The 18,347-nt window shown below is 36.7% G+C and overlaps 1 protein-coding gene across 7 annotated transcripts in view; it reads left to right on the top strand.

Moving 5' to 3' along the window:
• The window catches only part of CCDC91 (coiled-coil domain containing 91), a 409,792-nt gene that overhangs the window by 320,943 nt on the left and 70,502 nt on the right, over window positions 1-18,347 (top strand). For all 7 annotated transcript variants that reach the window (XM_015094883.4, XM_060413256.1, XM_042247344.2 and 4 more), the window contains one exon: window positions 14,916-15,029. In XM_015094883.4, the coding sequence (XP_014950369.2) occupies window positions 14,916-15,029 (114 nt within the window). The remainder of the gene's footprint in view (window positions 1-14,915; window positions 15,030-18,347) is intronic.

The raw sequence follows: 18,347 nt of genomic DNA, 5'->3' as shown, positions 1-18,347 counted from the left end.
CCATCTCAGCCACCAGAGAAGCCCCATTTTTGGTACTGGGCCTTTAGTCAGCCTAGAATGCCATTGCTTTCCTGACTTTCAAAACCCTCTCTTGTTAATAACTTAGTTTTTTTTTTTTAATTCAGTAAATTTCTTTGTACATTTTTCAGATTAAGTCAAGGTTCTTTCCCCTTCATTGGCAGTATTTAACTCTATAGTGCCTAACCGTATTATGTTAAAAGGATCTGCCTCTATGTCTTCTTCATTATATTATCAGCACTTTTTAAGTAGGAATTGGGTATTGAACAAGCTGCAAGAAGTTGTGAAATGGTTCTGGACCAGCACTGTTTTAGGAGAATCGTTCATCTTTCAAAAATGAACTTGATCTCTGATAATACAATTTGGCTCTCTTAAGAGTTTTGCTTGCTTTTAAATGGAATGTGTTACTAAAAGTAGGATCACCTAAATTAGTGCTTTGGCTGTTATGATCCCTTTTTTAAAAAGTATGCATTAGATTGTCTGTTGGGTGCCAAACTGAGATGATTCCTACTACTATTGAAGTTTAATAAAGCACTCAGAAAGAAATCTGGACCAAAAAAAAAAAAAAGATAATTAATTTCAGATTCAGAAAAGTGTTTACTTTGAACAGCTAGTTTCGATTTGTTGTAAGGTAGTGATGGATTACTGCATGAGTAGTAGTAGGAATGTTTTAGTCACAGTAAAGCACACACTCGCACTGGTCAGATGGAAACAGCACTTTCAGTTCCATATACCATGTTTTAAGAGAGACATTTCCAAATCAGAATGGGACTAACTTAAGACATTTATTAGTGCTCCCTCAGCATCTATTCCTCTCTTCCCAAAGTGATACTTTTTATTTCTTAGCCATGTGGTTTAGGTGAGATTTAACCTACTTTCTAATCTAGGCATAAGTCCTTATTTACTTAGGCTAATGATTATATTCCATCCCCATGTTAGAAGGTTCCAAGAACTCACACATATTCTGAGTCAAGCCTATAAGACTACATTTGGGACTTGGATCCTCAAGTACGTAAACACTCTCATTCACAGAAAAAAATGAGAAAATCTTCGGAACTGTAGGTGACCATCTTGGGACCATATGTGTAGAACTTTTTGTGCAAATGGAGCCAACACCAAAGGCAGAGCTAGGGAGACAGATCCCCATCGCATTGCTGGAACCTGTATTTCTTTTATGTTTTTCTGTGTGAGACTGAATTATTTTTAGACAGTTTGTGCTGAATTTTCTGTTACCTGCGATTGAAATGACTAACTGATTGCCAAATAAATGTGCTAAGTAGCAAATGGGGTTAGATTTGAGTCCTAACTTGTGACTTGTGTTACCTTGACCAATTTTTAAAAATGGATGAGGCCCCATTTCCTCCAATCCCACTGTAAAGTGGGATTAATAATACCTGCTTTGTAGAGATGCTGTGAGACCTTAAAAAACATGTCTTTCAAAAAGAATAAAAACATAGAAAGATCGATTGTCAAATAAAAATATTGATAGATTATAAAACAGCTTTAGACACCATAAAATATCATGTAGATATTATGTGGTATTGTGGTCAAGTCAGTGACAGAGCAGGAAACTTTGCCATATAGTTTTGAAGGAATTGGAGTACGTAGCTCAGAGAAGAGGAGAATAAAGATATGAGAACATTGTTCACATATTTGAAGGGCTGCAGTGAAGAGTTATTGTTGTTTATTTATTTGAAGAGGGACAGATTAGAAGAAATAGGTGAACAATTTTAAATTTCCCAATATGATAAAAAATCATTAGATCACAGGTTATCTAGCAACAGGTATATAATTTTTATCCAGGACTCTGAAGAAAGGATTAAGTAGGAGACCGAAGAGTGTATATATATTGAGAAGATCATTTCTACTGTCCTTTTTTTGTTATAGAATCTCTCTGTTCCTGTGTCAATAGGAATTACCAACCCTGCAGATTTGTACCCAGTTACTAACATTGTGTTAACATAATCATTGGAAATTCTTCCAGAAATAATTACTATAAAATCTCTTTAAAATACGTTTGAAATTTTTGGAATTGCCACTTTTTAAACATAATTAAGTAGTTTTACTGCTTTAAATCTCAGGGTATACCTGCCTCTCAAAATGGTTCTGAAGATTAAGTGAAAAACACACATTAGTTTTCTTACTTTAAATACCAAATATCATTGCTTTTTTAGTTTTTAATACTGTTTACAGTATATTTTTCTTAACTCCGCTCTTCACACGGACCTCTATTATGTCACCGAATCTTTAAGCACTGTTGATAAGTTTATAGCCCAATATAAATTCACTTAGCTTACTTAGCATGTTGCCTGAAACATAAGATTTGTTGTAACTGAGATGACCACTGCTGTTGTTGATGCTGTTTATTTTACCATTATCACCACCACCTTTGTAGTTTTAACACCTAGAATAGTAGCATGTATGATAAACAGTTGGACTGTGAAGAAAGCTGAGCGCTGAAGAATTGATGCTTTTGAACTGTGGTGTTGGAGAAGACTCTTGAGAGTCCCTGGGACTGCGAAGAGATCCAACCAGTCCATTCTGAAGGAGATCAGCCCTGGGATTTCTTTGGAAGGAATGATGCTAAAGCTGAAACTCCAGTACTTTGGCCACCTCATGTGAAGAGTTGACTCATTGGAAAAGACTCTGATGCTGGGAGGGATTGAGGCCAGGAGGAGGAGGGGACTACAGAGGATGAGATGGCTGGATGGCATCACCGACTCAACGGACGTGAGTTTGAGTGAACTCCAGGAGATGGTGATGGACAGGGAGGCCTGGTGGGCTGTGATTCATGGGGTCGCAAAGAGTCAGACACAACTGAGCGACTGAACTGAACTGAACTGATGATAAACAGTGAGTGAGTGGCTAATTGCTGTGATTACTTCAGGCTGTAGTTTCTAAACTGAATCAGGGTGCCCTGCACTTCAGTGACTGCACAAGGATGCTGCCTGGTATTTTAAGTATTAAAGGACAACACAGAGAAGACACCTGAGATCTCTTGACTAGTTTGTCAGTACTAATGACAGTCTTACATTTCTTTCTATTATTATCATATCTTAGTGAAAGTGGGTTTTATGTGTTGCTATGATAAAAAAAAAAAAAAAAGTACCATGCAAATATCATTGTGGAATAGGAAATAAAGTCCAGTCTTAAGTCAAGATTGTACAATGCCTGACATGTACAAATTCCCATAAATAACTATGGTTAATAATGAATTAAAAGTTTTTTTCTTTCCATTTTTTGTATCTTTTCAAATGGCTACTAAGATATGTTCCATTAATAGATGAGACACTTAGGTATTTCTTCTGGCCTAGAGGGCACCATGAACAAAATTACTGAGACAGCCAAACAAATCATGAACTGAAAAAGCCAGGGAAGCTTTAACCTAGGTATATCCACAAGATATATACCTCTTGTGGGGTCCACAAGAGATGTAAGTTATAGTCCCTATGCTTAGGTAGGTTTCTTTGAATTGAGGAAACAAATTCACTCATTTGTTGAAGATTAATTAGGCATTTCTGCTGTATACCAGGTACTCATTTTGCCAACAGAGTTTCATATAGTCAAAGCTGTGGTTTTTCCAGTAGTCATGTACAGATGTGAGAGTTGGACCATAAAGAACGCTGAGCACCAAAGAACTGATGCTTCTGAACTGTGGTGCTGGAGAAGACTCTTGAGAGTCCCTTGGACAGTGAGGAGATCAAACCAATCAAACATAAAGGAAACCAACCCTTAATATTCATTAACAGGTCTGATGCTGAAGCTGAAGTGCCAATATTTTGGCCACCTGACCTGATGCTGGGAAAGATTGAAGACAAAAGGAGAAGAGGGTGTCAGAGGATGAGAGGATGCTGAGGCTGAAGCCCTAATAATTTGGCCACCTGATGTGAAGAGCCGACTCTTTGGAAAAGACCCTAATGCTGCAAAAGAGTGACAGCAGAAGGGGGTGATAGAGGATGAGAATATGAACTATAATAATTATAATCACTAATTTCAGTGAAAAGCATTATTCACTTCTGTGGCATTCTCAAAAATTCATAACCCCCGTCTAATTGTAAGAGAAAAAAACACCAATCCAGATTTCTTCAAAATGAAAAGTACTTTTTAACAGTGTCAATATAATAAGGAAAAACTGAGAAACTGCCACAAATTGGAGGAGACTAATGAGACATGATGTCTGAATGCAATATCTTACCCTAGTTTAATCCTGGAACAGAAAAAAGGCATTATTAGAAAAGCTGTTGTATATGCTCAACAGAATAATCTATTGAGTGTAATCTATTTAATATTACCATATGATATTAATTTGTTAGCTTGATAAATGTACCATAGTTATGTAAGATGTTAATATTAGAAGAAGCTGTGTTAAGGGCATATGAGAACCCTTGTACTGTCTTTGTAAGTTTTCTGTACCTCTAAAATTAATTCAAAACAAAAAGTTTCATACATTTTTTTCAAACACATATCCAGATAAAAGAGCAGTTTTATTAACTCCCTTCTAAAACCTCACCGAAATGAAAACTCTGAAATGGAGCCCTAAATTAGAAGTGGAGATGACTGAGAAGACCAATATACAACATGCAGTATACTCTGGGGGAACTCCCAAAGGCTTCCTAGTTGGTGGAACCAGGCATCTCTAGAAGTGAAAATGAAGATGAAGCTTCAGTTTGAAGAGGTTTGGAAGTTTGTGTAATAAACAGATCCCCACGCATCCTCTGCAAATTCTATCAGAAACCTGGGATTAGTTCTCTGGGGGAAAAAGAAAAAGAAAGTGGAAGGTGTCTGGACCAGGGATCACCAAACATACTTGAAGGTATAAATGCTTTAATGAAATGGGATTGGGAGGACAGCAAGGTGAAAAGTTTTCAGCTGCTTATTGAGAACATTACCCGTTTTTCCCATCACAGCTCTCAGAATGCTGAAAACCAAACAGGAAATTCGAAGATTCTTTAACTGAGGCATCTAGGCAGCCCAGAATAAAAGACTTAACTGTATTGGTATCCGAAATCTCCCTAAGGAAGCAACTCGGCCAGATTACTCTGCTCTTAAGATCACAGTCCATAAACCACAACTGCAAGCACAGATATGTTACTCAGCATTTTAGTGCTCTACTCTTAAACATGAGCAAATAGTCAAGTATAAATAGAATACTCCTCATGAAAAGCTGAGATTAAAAACGTTCTATGGAGACATGAAAAGTTAAAAAAAAACACTATCGTTAAATTTCCTTAAAAGTAAGAGATTTTGCACCTGTGAAACAGGAAGAGGGTGCCTTTTTAAAAGTCACTTGAAAGGATTAGAAATTTAAAATACAATAGAAAGTTTAAAAACAACAGCAAGAGTCAGAAGATGAAGTGTTAGGAGTCTTCCAGAGAACATTGTATAAAAATACGAAGAAATGGAAAATAGAAGTGAAAAGACGAGGCAATTAGGCAATTGGTTCAGGAGATTCTTTAGCTGAATCACAGGATCTTGAGGTGAAATGAAAAGCAGAAAGTAAAATGCAGTAAATATAATAATAATAATAGTATTAAAGTAAATCTTGCAAAATTGAAAGACATGCGTTTCTAAATTATAAGATAAAAGTTTCTAGGTAGGGCTGTTACTAAATTTATCATTAAATTTTGAGAAGCAAAGGTAAAGAAAATACATAAAGGTTCTCATAAGAGGGATATATTTATGCAAATGATAATGAATCAGAATGTGTAAGCAGACTCCTCAATAACCTTGAAAACTGCACAAATTTTCCCTAGAAAGCTACACTCAGCCAAACTATAATTTAAGTGTGAGGGTAAAATGAAAGCATTTTCAAGACAAAGGAGATAGCAAACCTTATGCTTCTCATGTACCTTTTTCTGAAGAATCTCCTGAAAGAGGTACTCTATCAAAACAAAGAAAGAACATGCCTTTTCTGAGGAATCTCCTGGAGGAGGTAAACTATCAAAACAAAGAAATAAAGAAAGAAAAAAGAATCCAGTGGTATCTAGAAAGTTGATAAGCTCCAGAGAGATGTAGCCAAACCCCTAGAAAAATCATGGAAACCCCAGAGTAACTGACCTAGAGACTGACCAATCCTGGTTGGAGATATGTCCAGGAGATATGTCTCTAAGAAGGTAAACAGACTGCTTGATACCTTCGAATGTATTGAAAAGACATATAGACAATTAGATAAGAATTTTGGAATTAATGTTTAATACATATTTGCTTAAGCCAGTATAATGTGGCTACAGTAACACTGTATCATTTCCGAGCCCATATCTTAAGAGACATTCCACCCTTTCTTTTACAATTCTTTTCAGCAGCTACATGAAAAATCCCTAACTAGTCTGCAGGAGATAGGAGCCCATAGAAAGGAGAAACAAGCCAGCCTACTGTAGGCCATCATTGTAGCAGCAGCCAGATTGGGACCCACCAGTTGATGGCAGATACATGGGAGAGCCCAGCCAAGACCAAAAGAACTGTCCAGCTGAGCCCAGCTCAGGTTGCCAGCTTACAGAATCATGAGCTAAATCAGGGATTGGCAAGCTTTTTCTGTAAAGAGCCAGTTAGTAAATATTTTAGAAACTTACGGGCCAAGAGGCTTAATTGAAAATATTATGTAGAGCTTATGTTTACATAAGAAACAGCAAATATTCACAAATTTTTGTTGATGAACTTCAAAATATAGTAATACTAATTTTTAATAATGTGCATCTACTTGTGTTCTTCGCTAAGTTGTGTCTGACTCTTTGCAACCCCTTGAACTGCAGCACACCAGGCTTCCCTGTCCTTCACTACTAGTGAGAAGAATAGAATTTTCTTTGGAAAGAATAACATTTTGCTTAATGTGGTTCCATTAAGTATTCCTGTCATCAAAAATGATTACAAATACTTATTTATTAATGCCAATATCTAATGAGACTCTACATATTTCATCTTTAAGAATCTCTTTCACACAAATAAGTACTGGAAAACATTGGTATCAGTCAATGAGTATATAATTTTAATTGAGCGTATTCACTATTTGAGAAGCATTTATAGAATTAAATTCTTCTCATTTTGCCTATCATTACACTGCAGATTGATTATTTCCAATTGAAAATTAGATGGAAGCTCCTCAGTTACCTGGCAGATGAATTTTGAAATATGGAAATTTCATCTGCAGTGAGATCAATATGTGAAAAGCACTGATGGAGCTGTAATGTGAGCTCATAAATTTATGTAGGAATTGAACAGTTACTTCCTTAACTGTTGATACAAAGGAACTGCATAAAGTAGGTTGACTTATGATTCAGACATTCATTTTCTGAGGTGCAATTCCACAACCACATGCAACTTTTAAAGTAATACATAATTAAATAATTATGAAGAGTAGAGACACTACTCTGCGGACAAAAGTCCGTGTAGTCAAGACTATGGTTTTCCCAGTGGTCATGTGCAGTTTTAAGAGCTGAACCATTAAGAAGGCAGAGTGCCAACAAATTGATGCCTTCAAACTATAGTGCTGGAGAGCACTCATGAGAGTTCCTGAAACAGCAAGATCAAACCAGTCAATCTTAAGGGAAATCAACCCCAAATACTCATTGGAAGGACTGATGCTGAAGATGAAACTCCAGCATTTTGGTCATCTGATGTGAACAGCTGACTCATTGGAAAAGTCTCTGATGCTAGGAAAGATTAAAGGCAGGAGGAGGAGAGGGCATCAGATGAGATGGCAGGATGGTATCACTGCTGCAAAGGAAATGGGCAAACTTTGGGAGATGGTGAGGGACAGAGAGGCCTGGCGTGCTGCAGTCCATGGAGTCACAAAGAGTCGGACATGACCAGGTGACAGAACAACAGCAGCAATGTATATCATGTATAGAATCAAAGTAAAGCCCATTGTTGCTCTAGAAAATATTTGATCAGTTCAGTTCAATCACTCAGTCATGTCTGACCCTTTGTGACCCCATGAATCGCAGCACGCCAGGCCTCCCTGTCCATCACCAACTCCCGGAGTTTACTTAAACTCATGTCCATCAAGTGGGTGATGCCATCTCATCCGCATCGTCCCCTTCTCCTCCTGCCCCCAATCCCTCCCAGCATCAGGGTCTGTTCCAATGGGTCAGCTCTTCGCATGAGGTGGCCAAAGTACTGGAGTTTCAGCTTTAGCATCAGTCACTCCAATGAACACTCAGGACTGATCTCCTTTAGAATGGACTGGTTGGATCTCCTTGCAGCCCAAGGGACTCGCAAGAGTCTTCTCCAACACCACAGTTCAAAAGCATCAATTCTTTGGCGTTCAGCTTTCTTCACAGTCCAACTCTCACATCCATACATGACCACTGGAAAAACCATAGCCTTGACTAGATGGACCTTTGTTGGCAAAGTAATGTCTCTGCTTTTTAATATGCTATCTAGATTGGTTATAACTTTCCTTCCAAGGAGTAACCGTCTTTTAATTTCATGGCTGCAGTCACCATCTGCAGTGATTTTGGAGCCCCCAAAAATAAAGTCTGACACCATTTCCCTGTCTATTTGCCATGAAGTGTTGAGACTGGATGCCATGGTCTTAGTTTTCTGAATGTTGAGCTTTAAGCCAACTTTTTCACTCTCCTTTCACTTTCATCAAGAGGCTCTTTAGTTCTTCAGTTTCTGCCATAAGGGTAGTGTCATCTGCATATCTGAGGTTATTGATATTTCTCCTGGCAATCTTGATTCCAGCTTGTGCTTCATCCAGCTCAGCATTTCTCATGATGTACTCTGCATCTGAGTTAAATAAGCAGGGTGACAGTGTACAGCCTTGATGTACTCCTTTTCCTATTTGGAACCAGTCTGTTGTTCCATGTCCAGTTCTAACTGTTGCTTCCTGACCTGCATATAGGTTTCTCAAGAGGCAGGTCAGGTGGTCTGTATTCCCATCTCTTTCAGAATTTTCCACAGTTTATTGTGATCTACACAGTCAAAAGCTTTGGCATAGTCAATAAAGCAGAAATAGATGTTTTTCTGAAACTCTCTTGCATTTTTGATGATCCAGCAGATGTTGTCAATTTGATCTCTGGTTCCTCTTCCTTTTCTAAAACATTGTACAGGAGACGGGGATCAAGGCCATCCCCAAGAAATAGAAATGCAAAGAAGCAAAATGGCTGTCTGTGAGGGCTTACAAAAAGCTGTGAGAAGAAGAGAAGCTAAAAGCAAAGGAGAAAAGGAAAGATATAAGCATCTGAATGCAGATTTCCAAAGAACAGCAAGGAGCGATAAGAAAGCCTTCCTCAGTGATCAATGCAAAGAAATAGAGGAAAACAATAGAATGGGAAAGACTAGAAATCTCTTCAAGAAAATTAGAGATACCAAGGGAACATCTCATGCAAAGATTGGCTCAATAAAGGACAGAAATGGTATGGACCTAACAGAAGCAGAAGATATTAAGAAGAGGTGGCGAGAATACACAGAAGGACGGTACAAAAAAGATCTTCACAACCCAGATAACCTCGATGGTGTGATCACTAATCTAGAGCCAGACATCCTGGAATGTGAAGTCAAGTGGGCCTTAGGAAGCATCACTACGAACACAGCTAGCGGAGGTGATGGAATTCCAGTTGAGCTATTTCAAATCCTGAAAGATCATGCTGTGAAAGTGCTGCACTCAATATGTCAGCAAATTTGGAGAATTTTCCCACAGGACTGGGAAAAGTCAGTTTTGATTCCAGTCCCAAAGAAAGGCAATGCCAAAGAATGCTCTAACTACTGCACAACTGCATCTTCTCACATGCTAGTAAAGGAAATGACCTTCATCATGACCTATTGTAACATTATAGAAAGTGTACTGGAAAAATTAGTAAGTAGAACTCTTTCTTCCACGCTTAACAACTAGTTATATAAAAATGTGGATTTGATTTTTTACACATATTTTAGTTTTAACAAAATATATTTAGAATGAGAAGTGTCAATATATTTTAACAAACTTACCAACATATGCAAATGGATGTTTTTCCCTCCAAACTGTTAATTTTAGAGCAGTGCTTCTCAACTGAAGATGATCTAGTAAGCAAATACCAAGTATACTACTTATAATAATACTCCCATCTCTACCCCCAGCAAGGAATTGTCATTAGTGCCAAGGTTAGAGTATAAATCATGCCTTAGAGAATATATCATGTTCCAGGATGTGCACATTACTAAAATATTCTGGAAAGTATTCTTTCAGAATTGCCTTGTTTGAATGTATTCATTAGTGGCAAATCATCATCCCTCATGAAGTATATTTTATTTTAGACTAAGTCTCATGACTCACAGGGACAATATAGTTCATTCATGGAATTCAAGAAAACATGCAGGCAGACACATGAGCATGCATACAAAATTCACTGATTGTTGCTTGTTCCGAATTTAGTTAGAAAATAAAAGGTTTAAATTTTCTTTGTCATATTTATTGAAATAAATGAAATAATAAAGTTTTTTTTTCCTGTTTTCATTTATATTTTATACTGGAACATAGATGATTAACAATGTTGTGTTAGTTTCAGGTATACAACAAAGTGATTCAGTTATACACATACATGTATCTATTCTTTTTCAAGTCCTTTTCCCATTTAGGGCGTTACATAATATGGACCTGAGTTGCACGTGCTATATAGTGGATACCTATTGGTTGTTGTTGTTAAGTTGCTCAGTTGTTTCCAGTTCTTTTCAACCCCATGGACTGTAAGACGCCAGGCTTCCCTGTCCTTCACAGTCTCCTGGAGCTTGATCAAACTCATGTTCAATGATAAGTGATGCCATCCAACCATCTTATCCTCTCTTATTCTTTTCTTCTCCTGCCTTCAATCTTTCTAGCATCAAGGTCTTTTCTAATGAATCACTTCTTTGCTTCAGGTGACCAAAGTACTAGAGCTTCAGCTTCAGCATCAGTCCTTCCAATGAATATTCAGGATTGATTTCCTTTAGTATTGACTGTCTTAATCTCCTGGCTGTCCAAGGGACTCTCAAGAGCCTTCTCCAACACCATAGTTCAAAAGCATCAATTCGTCAGTGCGCATTCTTCTTTATGGTGCAACTCTCACATCCATACATGACTACTGGAAAAACCATAGCTTTGACTAGATGGGCCTTCGTCAGCAAAGGAATGTCTCTGCTTTTTAAATATGCTATCTAGGTTGGTTGTAAATTTTCTTCCAAGAAGCAAGCATCTTTTTAATTTCATGACTGCTGTCACCATAATCTGTGATTTTGGAGCCCCCCAAAATAAAGTCTGTCGCTGTTGCTGTTGTTTCCCCATCTATTTGCCATGAAGTGACGGTACCAGATGCCATGATCTTTGTTGTTGTTGTTGTTGTTTTTGATTTCTGACACCAAGTTTATTTATATCGCTCAACATTTTCAAGGAATGATGTTCTACATGGTCTTATAAACTACTTACCTCAGAAATATGTCATTAAAGATTTTAATTAGTAATATATTCAAATGTTTATGATCAAATACTACCAGAGACCTTATAATGAAACAAGTCACCTGCTCCACCCCTCCCCATCCATGGTTCTGCTCCCCCGAGACAAATTCTAAGCCTTTCTACTTAGAATTCATTTGGAGGTTACTGCCGTATTTCTTTCTTTTTTTTTTCTAGGCCAGTTCTGTATCCTTTTTCATTCATCATCATTAATGTCCTTGTTTGTGTGTGTATCAGCCTCTTCTTTTGAAGACATCGAGGGTTGTTGTTTGTTTGTTTCTTTTTTCTTTTTTTTTTTTTTTACTTTTTCATTTTCCTCTTCTACTTTCATCAAGAGGCTCTTGGATTCTCTTCACTTTCTGCCATGAGGGTGATGTTATCTGTATATCTCAGGTTACTAATATTTCTCCCGGCAATCTTGATTCCAACTTATGCTTCATCCAGCCTAGTATTTTGCTTGATGTGCTCTGCATAGAAGTTAAATAAGCAGGGTGACAATATATAGCCTTGAAGTACTCCTTTCCCAATGGAACCAGTGCATTGTTCCATGCCCAGTTCTAACTGTTGCTCCTTGACCTGCATACGGATTTCTCAGGAGGCAGGTAAAGTGGCCTGGTATTCCCATCTCTTGAAGAATTTTCCAGTTTGTTGGGATCCACACAATGAAAAGCTTTAGCATAGTCAATGAAGCAGAAGTAGATGTTTTTCTGGCACTCTCTTGCTTTTTCTGTGATCCAGCAGATGTTCGCAGTTTGATCTCTGGTTTCTCTGCCTTTTCTAAATCCAGCTTGCACATCTGGAAGTTCTCGATTCATATACTATTAAAGCCTAGCTTCGAGAATTTTAAGCATTACTTTGCTTGTGTGTGAGATAAGTGCAGTAGTTTGAGCATTCTTTGGCATTGCCTTTCTTTGGGATTGGAATGAAAGCTGACCTTTTTCCAGTCCTGTAGCCACTGCTGAGTTTTCCAAATTTGCTGGCATATTGAGTGCAGCATGTTAACAGTATCATCTTTCAGGATTTGAAATAGCTCAAGTGGAATTCCATCACCTACACTAGCTTTGTTTATTGTGATGCTTCCTAAGAGATCCTAACCATTTGTTGGATATCTGTTTTAAATATAAGTATGTATATATAGATTTTACAACCTTGACTGTCACCTAACTGCCAGCTGGGGAGGAGAGAATCAAAGGAGACTTTCTTTGTAAATGTTCTTCTTCAACTCAAAATTTAAGAAAGAAAGGAGCCTCAAAAGTATCCACCCTAAAAAAATTTTTTTTAAACTGAAGAACATAGTAGCTAACTCTCTTCATCTTTTTCCTGGATATATTCCTTTTATTTAAATTGATGGTTTTGTTTTCAAACATCTCTAGTTAAATTTGACCCTTACTAGATAGAAATTGTGTTTGATATTCAATATGATATGGATTTATCTTCTATATTCAACTAGTCTAGGTCTACAGTAGTTTTAAAATTATAAAATTCTTAAAAAGCAAGGCTTTTTGCAAATGCTGTCCTGAAATAATGTGAAACTATTTACACTTTTTATTTACCCACATAGTGTGAATATTCACACCCTTCATCACAGAAATATTATTGTGTTTTATTTCAGGGGGCTTAGTAACATACGTATTAACTTTTTGCCTTTATAAAATCTGAAAAGTTTCAAATTCCAAATTAGTATGTGTGAAACCAACAGGAGTTGTAATAGTAGGTGCTTTTATTTGAAATAATCTTTTTGTCTTTTTTTTTTTTTTTTCAAAAATCATTATAGCTTTCCATAATGAAGTATCACCTCATACTGGTTAGAATAGTCATGATTTAAAAGTCTACAAATAATAAATGCTGGAGAGCATATGAAGGAAAGGAACCATCTTACACTGTTGGGGAAATCTAAACTGGTGCATCTGCTATGGATAACAATATGCAGGTTCCTGAAAAAACTAAAAGAGTTATCGTATGACCCAGAAATCACACTCCTGGGCATGTATACAGAGAAAACTCTAATTTGAGAAGATGCATGCACCTCAGTGTTCATAGCAGCACTATTTATAATAACCAAAACATAGAAGCAACCTAAATGTCTGTTGACATGAATGAATAAATGTCCTATGTACACACAAACACACAATATGGAATGCTATTCAACTATAAAAAGAAAAGCACAAATTAATGCCATTTGCAGCAACATGGATGGACCTAGAGATTGTGATAGTGAGTGAAGTAAGTCAGAGAAAGACAAATATCACATGGTATCACTTATATGTGGAATCTGTTCGTGATACAGATGAACTTATTTACAAAAGAGAAACTCACAGATACAGAAATTAAACTTATAGTTACTGCAGGGGACAGGAGGAGGCATACATTTAGAATTTGGGATTAACAGATAGGGCTTCTCAGGTGGCTCAGTGGTAGAGAATCTGCCTGCCAATTCAGGAGACATGGGTTCAATCCCTAGGTCAGAAAGATCCCCTGCAGAAGGAAATGGCAGCCCACTCCTGTATTCTTGCCTGGAAAATCCCATGGACAGAGGAGCCTGGTGGGCTACAGTCCAGGCAGTGGCAAAATAGTCAGACCCAACTTAAGTATGTGTGTGTGTGTGTGTATAAAATTGGGAAAAACTAAACCAAAACATGTATACACAACAAAGCGAAGGGTCCTCAAGAATAGCAAAATGAGGGAAATACTGAGAAATATCAAGGCGTCTTCTGATTGCCTGTTCAAAGAAAGATACTGCCTGTGTAGACAAAAGGAAGTTAGAGTTTGTAGCATTCTTCCAATCTATGAAATGCTATTTTAGCACAAAATATTTCTTAGTTTTTGTGAAGTGTTAATATTTCTTCTTTAGAATTTTAGCCATCTTTCTCTTTACCTGAAAATTTGAAATCTCTTAGGGTCCTTGATTACTATTTTGGCAAAATGAGTAGTACCACTTTTCTTCCTAGATTTCTCATTTCAGATATTAGGACACAGAGTGAAATTTTTACCTCTCATTCATGGTGTCCAGCTCTCAACGTCTTAACCTGGCAGGAGGACTAAACTATCTGTAAATCTTACCACCCGGACCACACTTGATTATTGTGTGATGGAAAAGCTAAATGTGAATAAAACAGCCTAGAACATTAGGGTGTTCTTGGAAGAATAAATACAAGTTGGAAGTCTTATGTGAATAGTGCAGAGTACAGGAAGGCAATCAATCATGTAAACATCAAATGAAAGGTTGGTAAGGAAGCTATTGGAGTATTTTAGGCTCTCCCTGCAATAAATGGCTTACTCCATTTTTTTTCCCCTTTCACTCAGTTTGAAAAAGTGAATTCTGTGGAATCTGTTCACAGAACCCAAAAGATTTCTGTAAGTTCTTATTCCTGTTTAAAGACATGCTTTGAAAAGAATGAGTTCAACCCTTGGAACATTTTTAGTTTATATAAAATGGGCACAAACATGTCATAGCACATACCTCCCTGACTTTTTCTCATCCTTCCACAAACAGGAAACAGTTAAGGCAGCAATAATAGAAGAGCAAAAACGAAGTGAAAAGGCTGTGGAAGAGGCAGTGAAGAGAACAAGAGACGAACTGATAGAGTATGTAAAGGAACAGAAAAGGGTAAGTATCCCCTGAAGGTTTTAATTTGTTCTTCCATAAACTGAAGCATTGGCTTCTGTACAATGACATTAAATTTTAAAATATTTAAAACATCCTTTTTCATCTAATTTAGGAATCTTCATCTAATATTTTTTCTGGTATAAGTATATATTCTAATAGTTAAGTCTGTAAACATAAATTCCATTTGTTAACCAAAAAAAAGCACTGAATAATTTCCTGCTGGATTCCCAGAAATGACCTATTTTCAGTTTGACTTTACACTTAAAAAGAAAGTAGACAGGTACAGATTTTTAAAGTTTTTGCCATAAGTTTTTTATTTCTTATGTAATGGTTGTCAAAATTTGTGTGCACTCTTTAGGCCTTCAGACTAGGTTCACACCACTGTGGTTCTAGTAGATTTTATTACAGTTATCAAATTAGGGCTCTTCTGCCATAGTTTCATTTTGAGAACAAAATTCAGAAAATGCTTGTCAGAATTTATAATGCATATTGAAGCTTTACAAAATGAATGTCATTTTGGTACAGTGTGGTTTTATTAATTTGTAAGTCTGAGCAGTAGCTGAAAATAATGTATTTAATAGCTTAATTTTTAGACTTTTCAACAAATCTTTATTTTTTTTAGTATCCAGGATGAGAAACACTTAGGATGAGATGTTTAATGGTAATCTCTATAATAAGCGTGTTAAATTATAGTATATTATACAATAAGTTATATGGTGAATTCTCACATACTATTTTATGTCTTATTTATACGTTTAGTATAACATAGATATTAAAGGATTATATATTGCACAATATATGGTATTATACAACATAATAAAATTATAAATAAAGCATAAAACATAGTGTGTATAAGGATATTTGGCACAGGTAATGGTTGTCAGAGTAAGAAATAAAAGATTACTTTTCAGTTGGCAGTTAAGTAGAAGAGTAATGATACTCCTAGGAATGTCATAAGAACTCATGATACCACTTGAGTTCCATACTCTGAATTTAAAATCAATTTTGGTATGATATAAAGAAAATTCTTACCTCTCAATAGCTACCATTAGGTTTCAACAGAGTTTTGTCAACAGAGCAAAAAAAAAGAAAAATTCTAAGTAAGCTTTCCAGATTAATTAATCACTCACAGAAACATTTCATGTGGGATTAAATCTCTGTGCAACTTATCTCAAGATGTTTTTAAAAGTAACTTAACCCCTCCCCCCCCAAATATCTAATAGATATATAACCTTCAGAAGAGTGACTTAGCTACTAAAGAATCCACCTGCAATGTGGGAGACCTAAGTTTGATTCCTGGGTTGGGTAGATCCCCTGGAGAAGGAAAAAGCTACCCACTCCAGTATTCTGGCCTGGGGAATTTCATGGATTGTATAGTCCATGGGATCGCGAAGAGTTGGACACAGTTGAGCAACTTTCACTTTCAGAAGAGAAAATTCTGAGCCAGATGTCATCAGCTGAACTTTCAGGAAGTGATATTTTCCCAGAAAACTGCTATTTACATGTGTTTTCTCAAGGAGTTTATGTTAAATAACCTACTTCAGAAGCAGTCATACAAGAAAAGAATTATAGATGCTTTCCACATACACACAGAAATTATGATAGTGAAAGAACACAGACTTGAAATAAATTCAGGGTATTGTGGATGTATCCTTTAAAAAAAAAACTGAAGTATAGTTCATTTCTAATGTGTTAGTTTCATGTGTACAGTAAAGTGATTCAGGTTATATATGTGTGTGTGTGTGTGTGTATATATATATATATATTTATTTATTTATTTATTTATTTCAGATTCTTTTCCCTTAAAGATTATAATAAAAAGTTGAGTATAGTTCTTTGTGCTGTACACTAGATCCTTATTGGTTATCTGTTTTATATATAGTAGTTTGTATATGTTAATCCCAAACTCTTATAGATGTATTCTTTTTAATCATCTTTTCTTAATAATATATGACCAGTTCTTATTTGAACACTTAATTTGGACAAGAAATTATGTAAAATAGCAAACTTATTCATAAGGGTGTCTTAGATGAATATTTCTTTGATCAAAATTGAAATTTTCTCTTAAAAAAAACTTTAAAATTGAATATTACTTTCTGCTCAAAAGAAATTTTGCGACTACCATTAGAAACATTTAAAATGAGAACAGGAAATGCCTTTACAGGAGTCATCTGGTTCCTGTGTGAGGTAATTAACCCTTGAAGAAAACTGACAATGATCTCTGCCATTTAATCTGTGATCTTGCAAATTATATTAAAGGATTGTGCTTATATACTCAGTCATGTCCAACATTTTGCAACCCTATGGACAATAGCCCCCAGGCTCCTCTGTCCATGGGGTTTCTCAGGCAAGAATACTGGAGTGGGTTGCCATTTCCTCCTCCAGGGGATCTTCCCGACCCAGAGATCAAACCCACGTCTCTTGCATTGGCAGGTGGATTCTTTACCACGGAGCCACCTGGTAAGTCCATATGAAAGGATTCAGTTCAATAACAGTTCAGTCACTCAGTCATGTCCGACTCTTTGTGACCCCATGGATGCAGCCTGCCAGACTTCCCTGTCCGTTACCAACTCCCAGAGCTTGCTCAAACTCATGTCCATAGATTTGGTGATGCCATCCAACCATCTTATCCTCTGTCATCCCCTTCTCCTCCTGCCTTCAATCTTTCCCAGCATCAGGATCTTTTCCAATGAGTCAGTTCTTTGCATCAGGTGGTCAAAGTATTGGAGCTTCAGCTTCAGCATCCGTCCTTCCAATGAATATTCTGGACTGATTTCCTTTAGAATTAACTGTTTTGATCTCCTTGCAGTCCAAGGGACTCTCAAGAGTCTTCTCCAACACCACAGTTCAAAAGCATCAATTCTTCGGCACTCAGCTTTCTTTATAGTCCAACTCTCACATCCATACATGACCACTGGAAAAACCATAGCCTTGACTAGACGGACCTTTGTTGGCAAAGTAATGTCTCTGCTTTTTAATATGCTGTCTAGGTTGGTCATAACTTTCCTTCCAAGGAGTAAGCGTCTTTTAATTGCATGGCTGCAATCACCATCTGTCATGATTTTGGAACCCAGAAAAATACAGTCAGTTGCTGTTTCCCCATCTATTTGCCATGAAGTGATGGGACTGGATGCCATGATCTTAGTTTTCTGAATGTTGAGCTTGCCACCTCTTCTTAATCTCTTCAGCTTCTGTTAGACCCATACCATTTATGTCCTTTATTGTGCCCATCTTTGCATGAAAAGTTCCCTCAGTATCTCTGATTTTCTTGAAGAAATCTCTAGTCTTTCCCATTCTATTGTTTTCCTCCTTTTCTTT

This window comes from Ovis aries, chromosome 3, assembly GCF_016772045.2.
Source record: "Ovis aries strain OAR_USU_Benz2616 breed Rambouillet chromosome 3, ARS-UI_Ramb_v3.0, whole genome shotgun sequence".
NCBI classification, from domain to species: domain Eukaryota; kingdom Metazoa; phylum Chordata; class Mammalia; order Artiodactyla; family Bovidae; genus Ovis; species Ovis aries.
The sequence above is the reverse complement of the archived record's forward strand: the minus strand, read 5'-3'. Positions and strand labels throughout refer to the sequence as shown.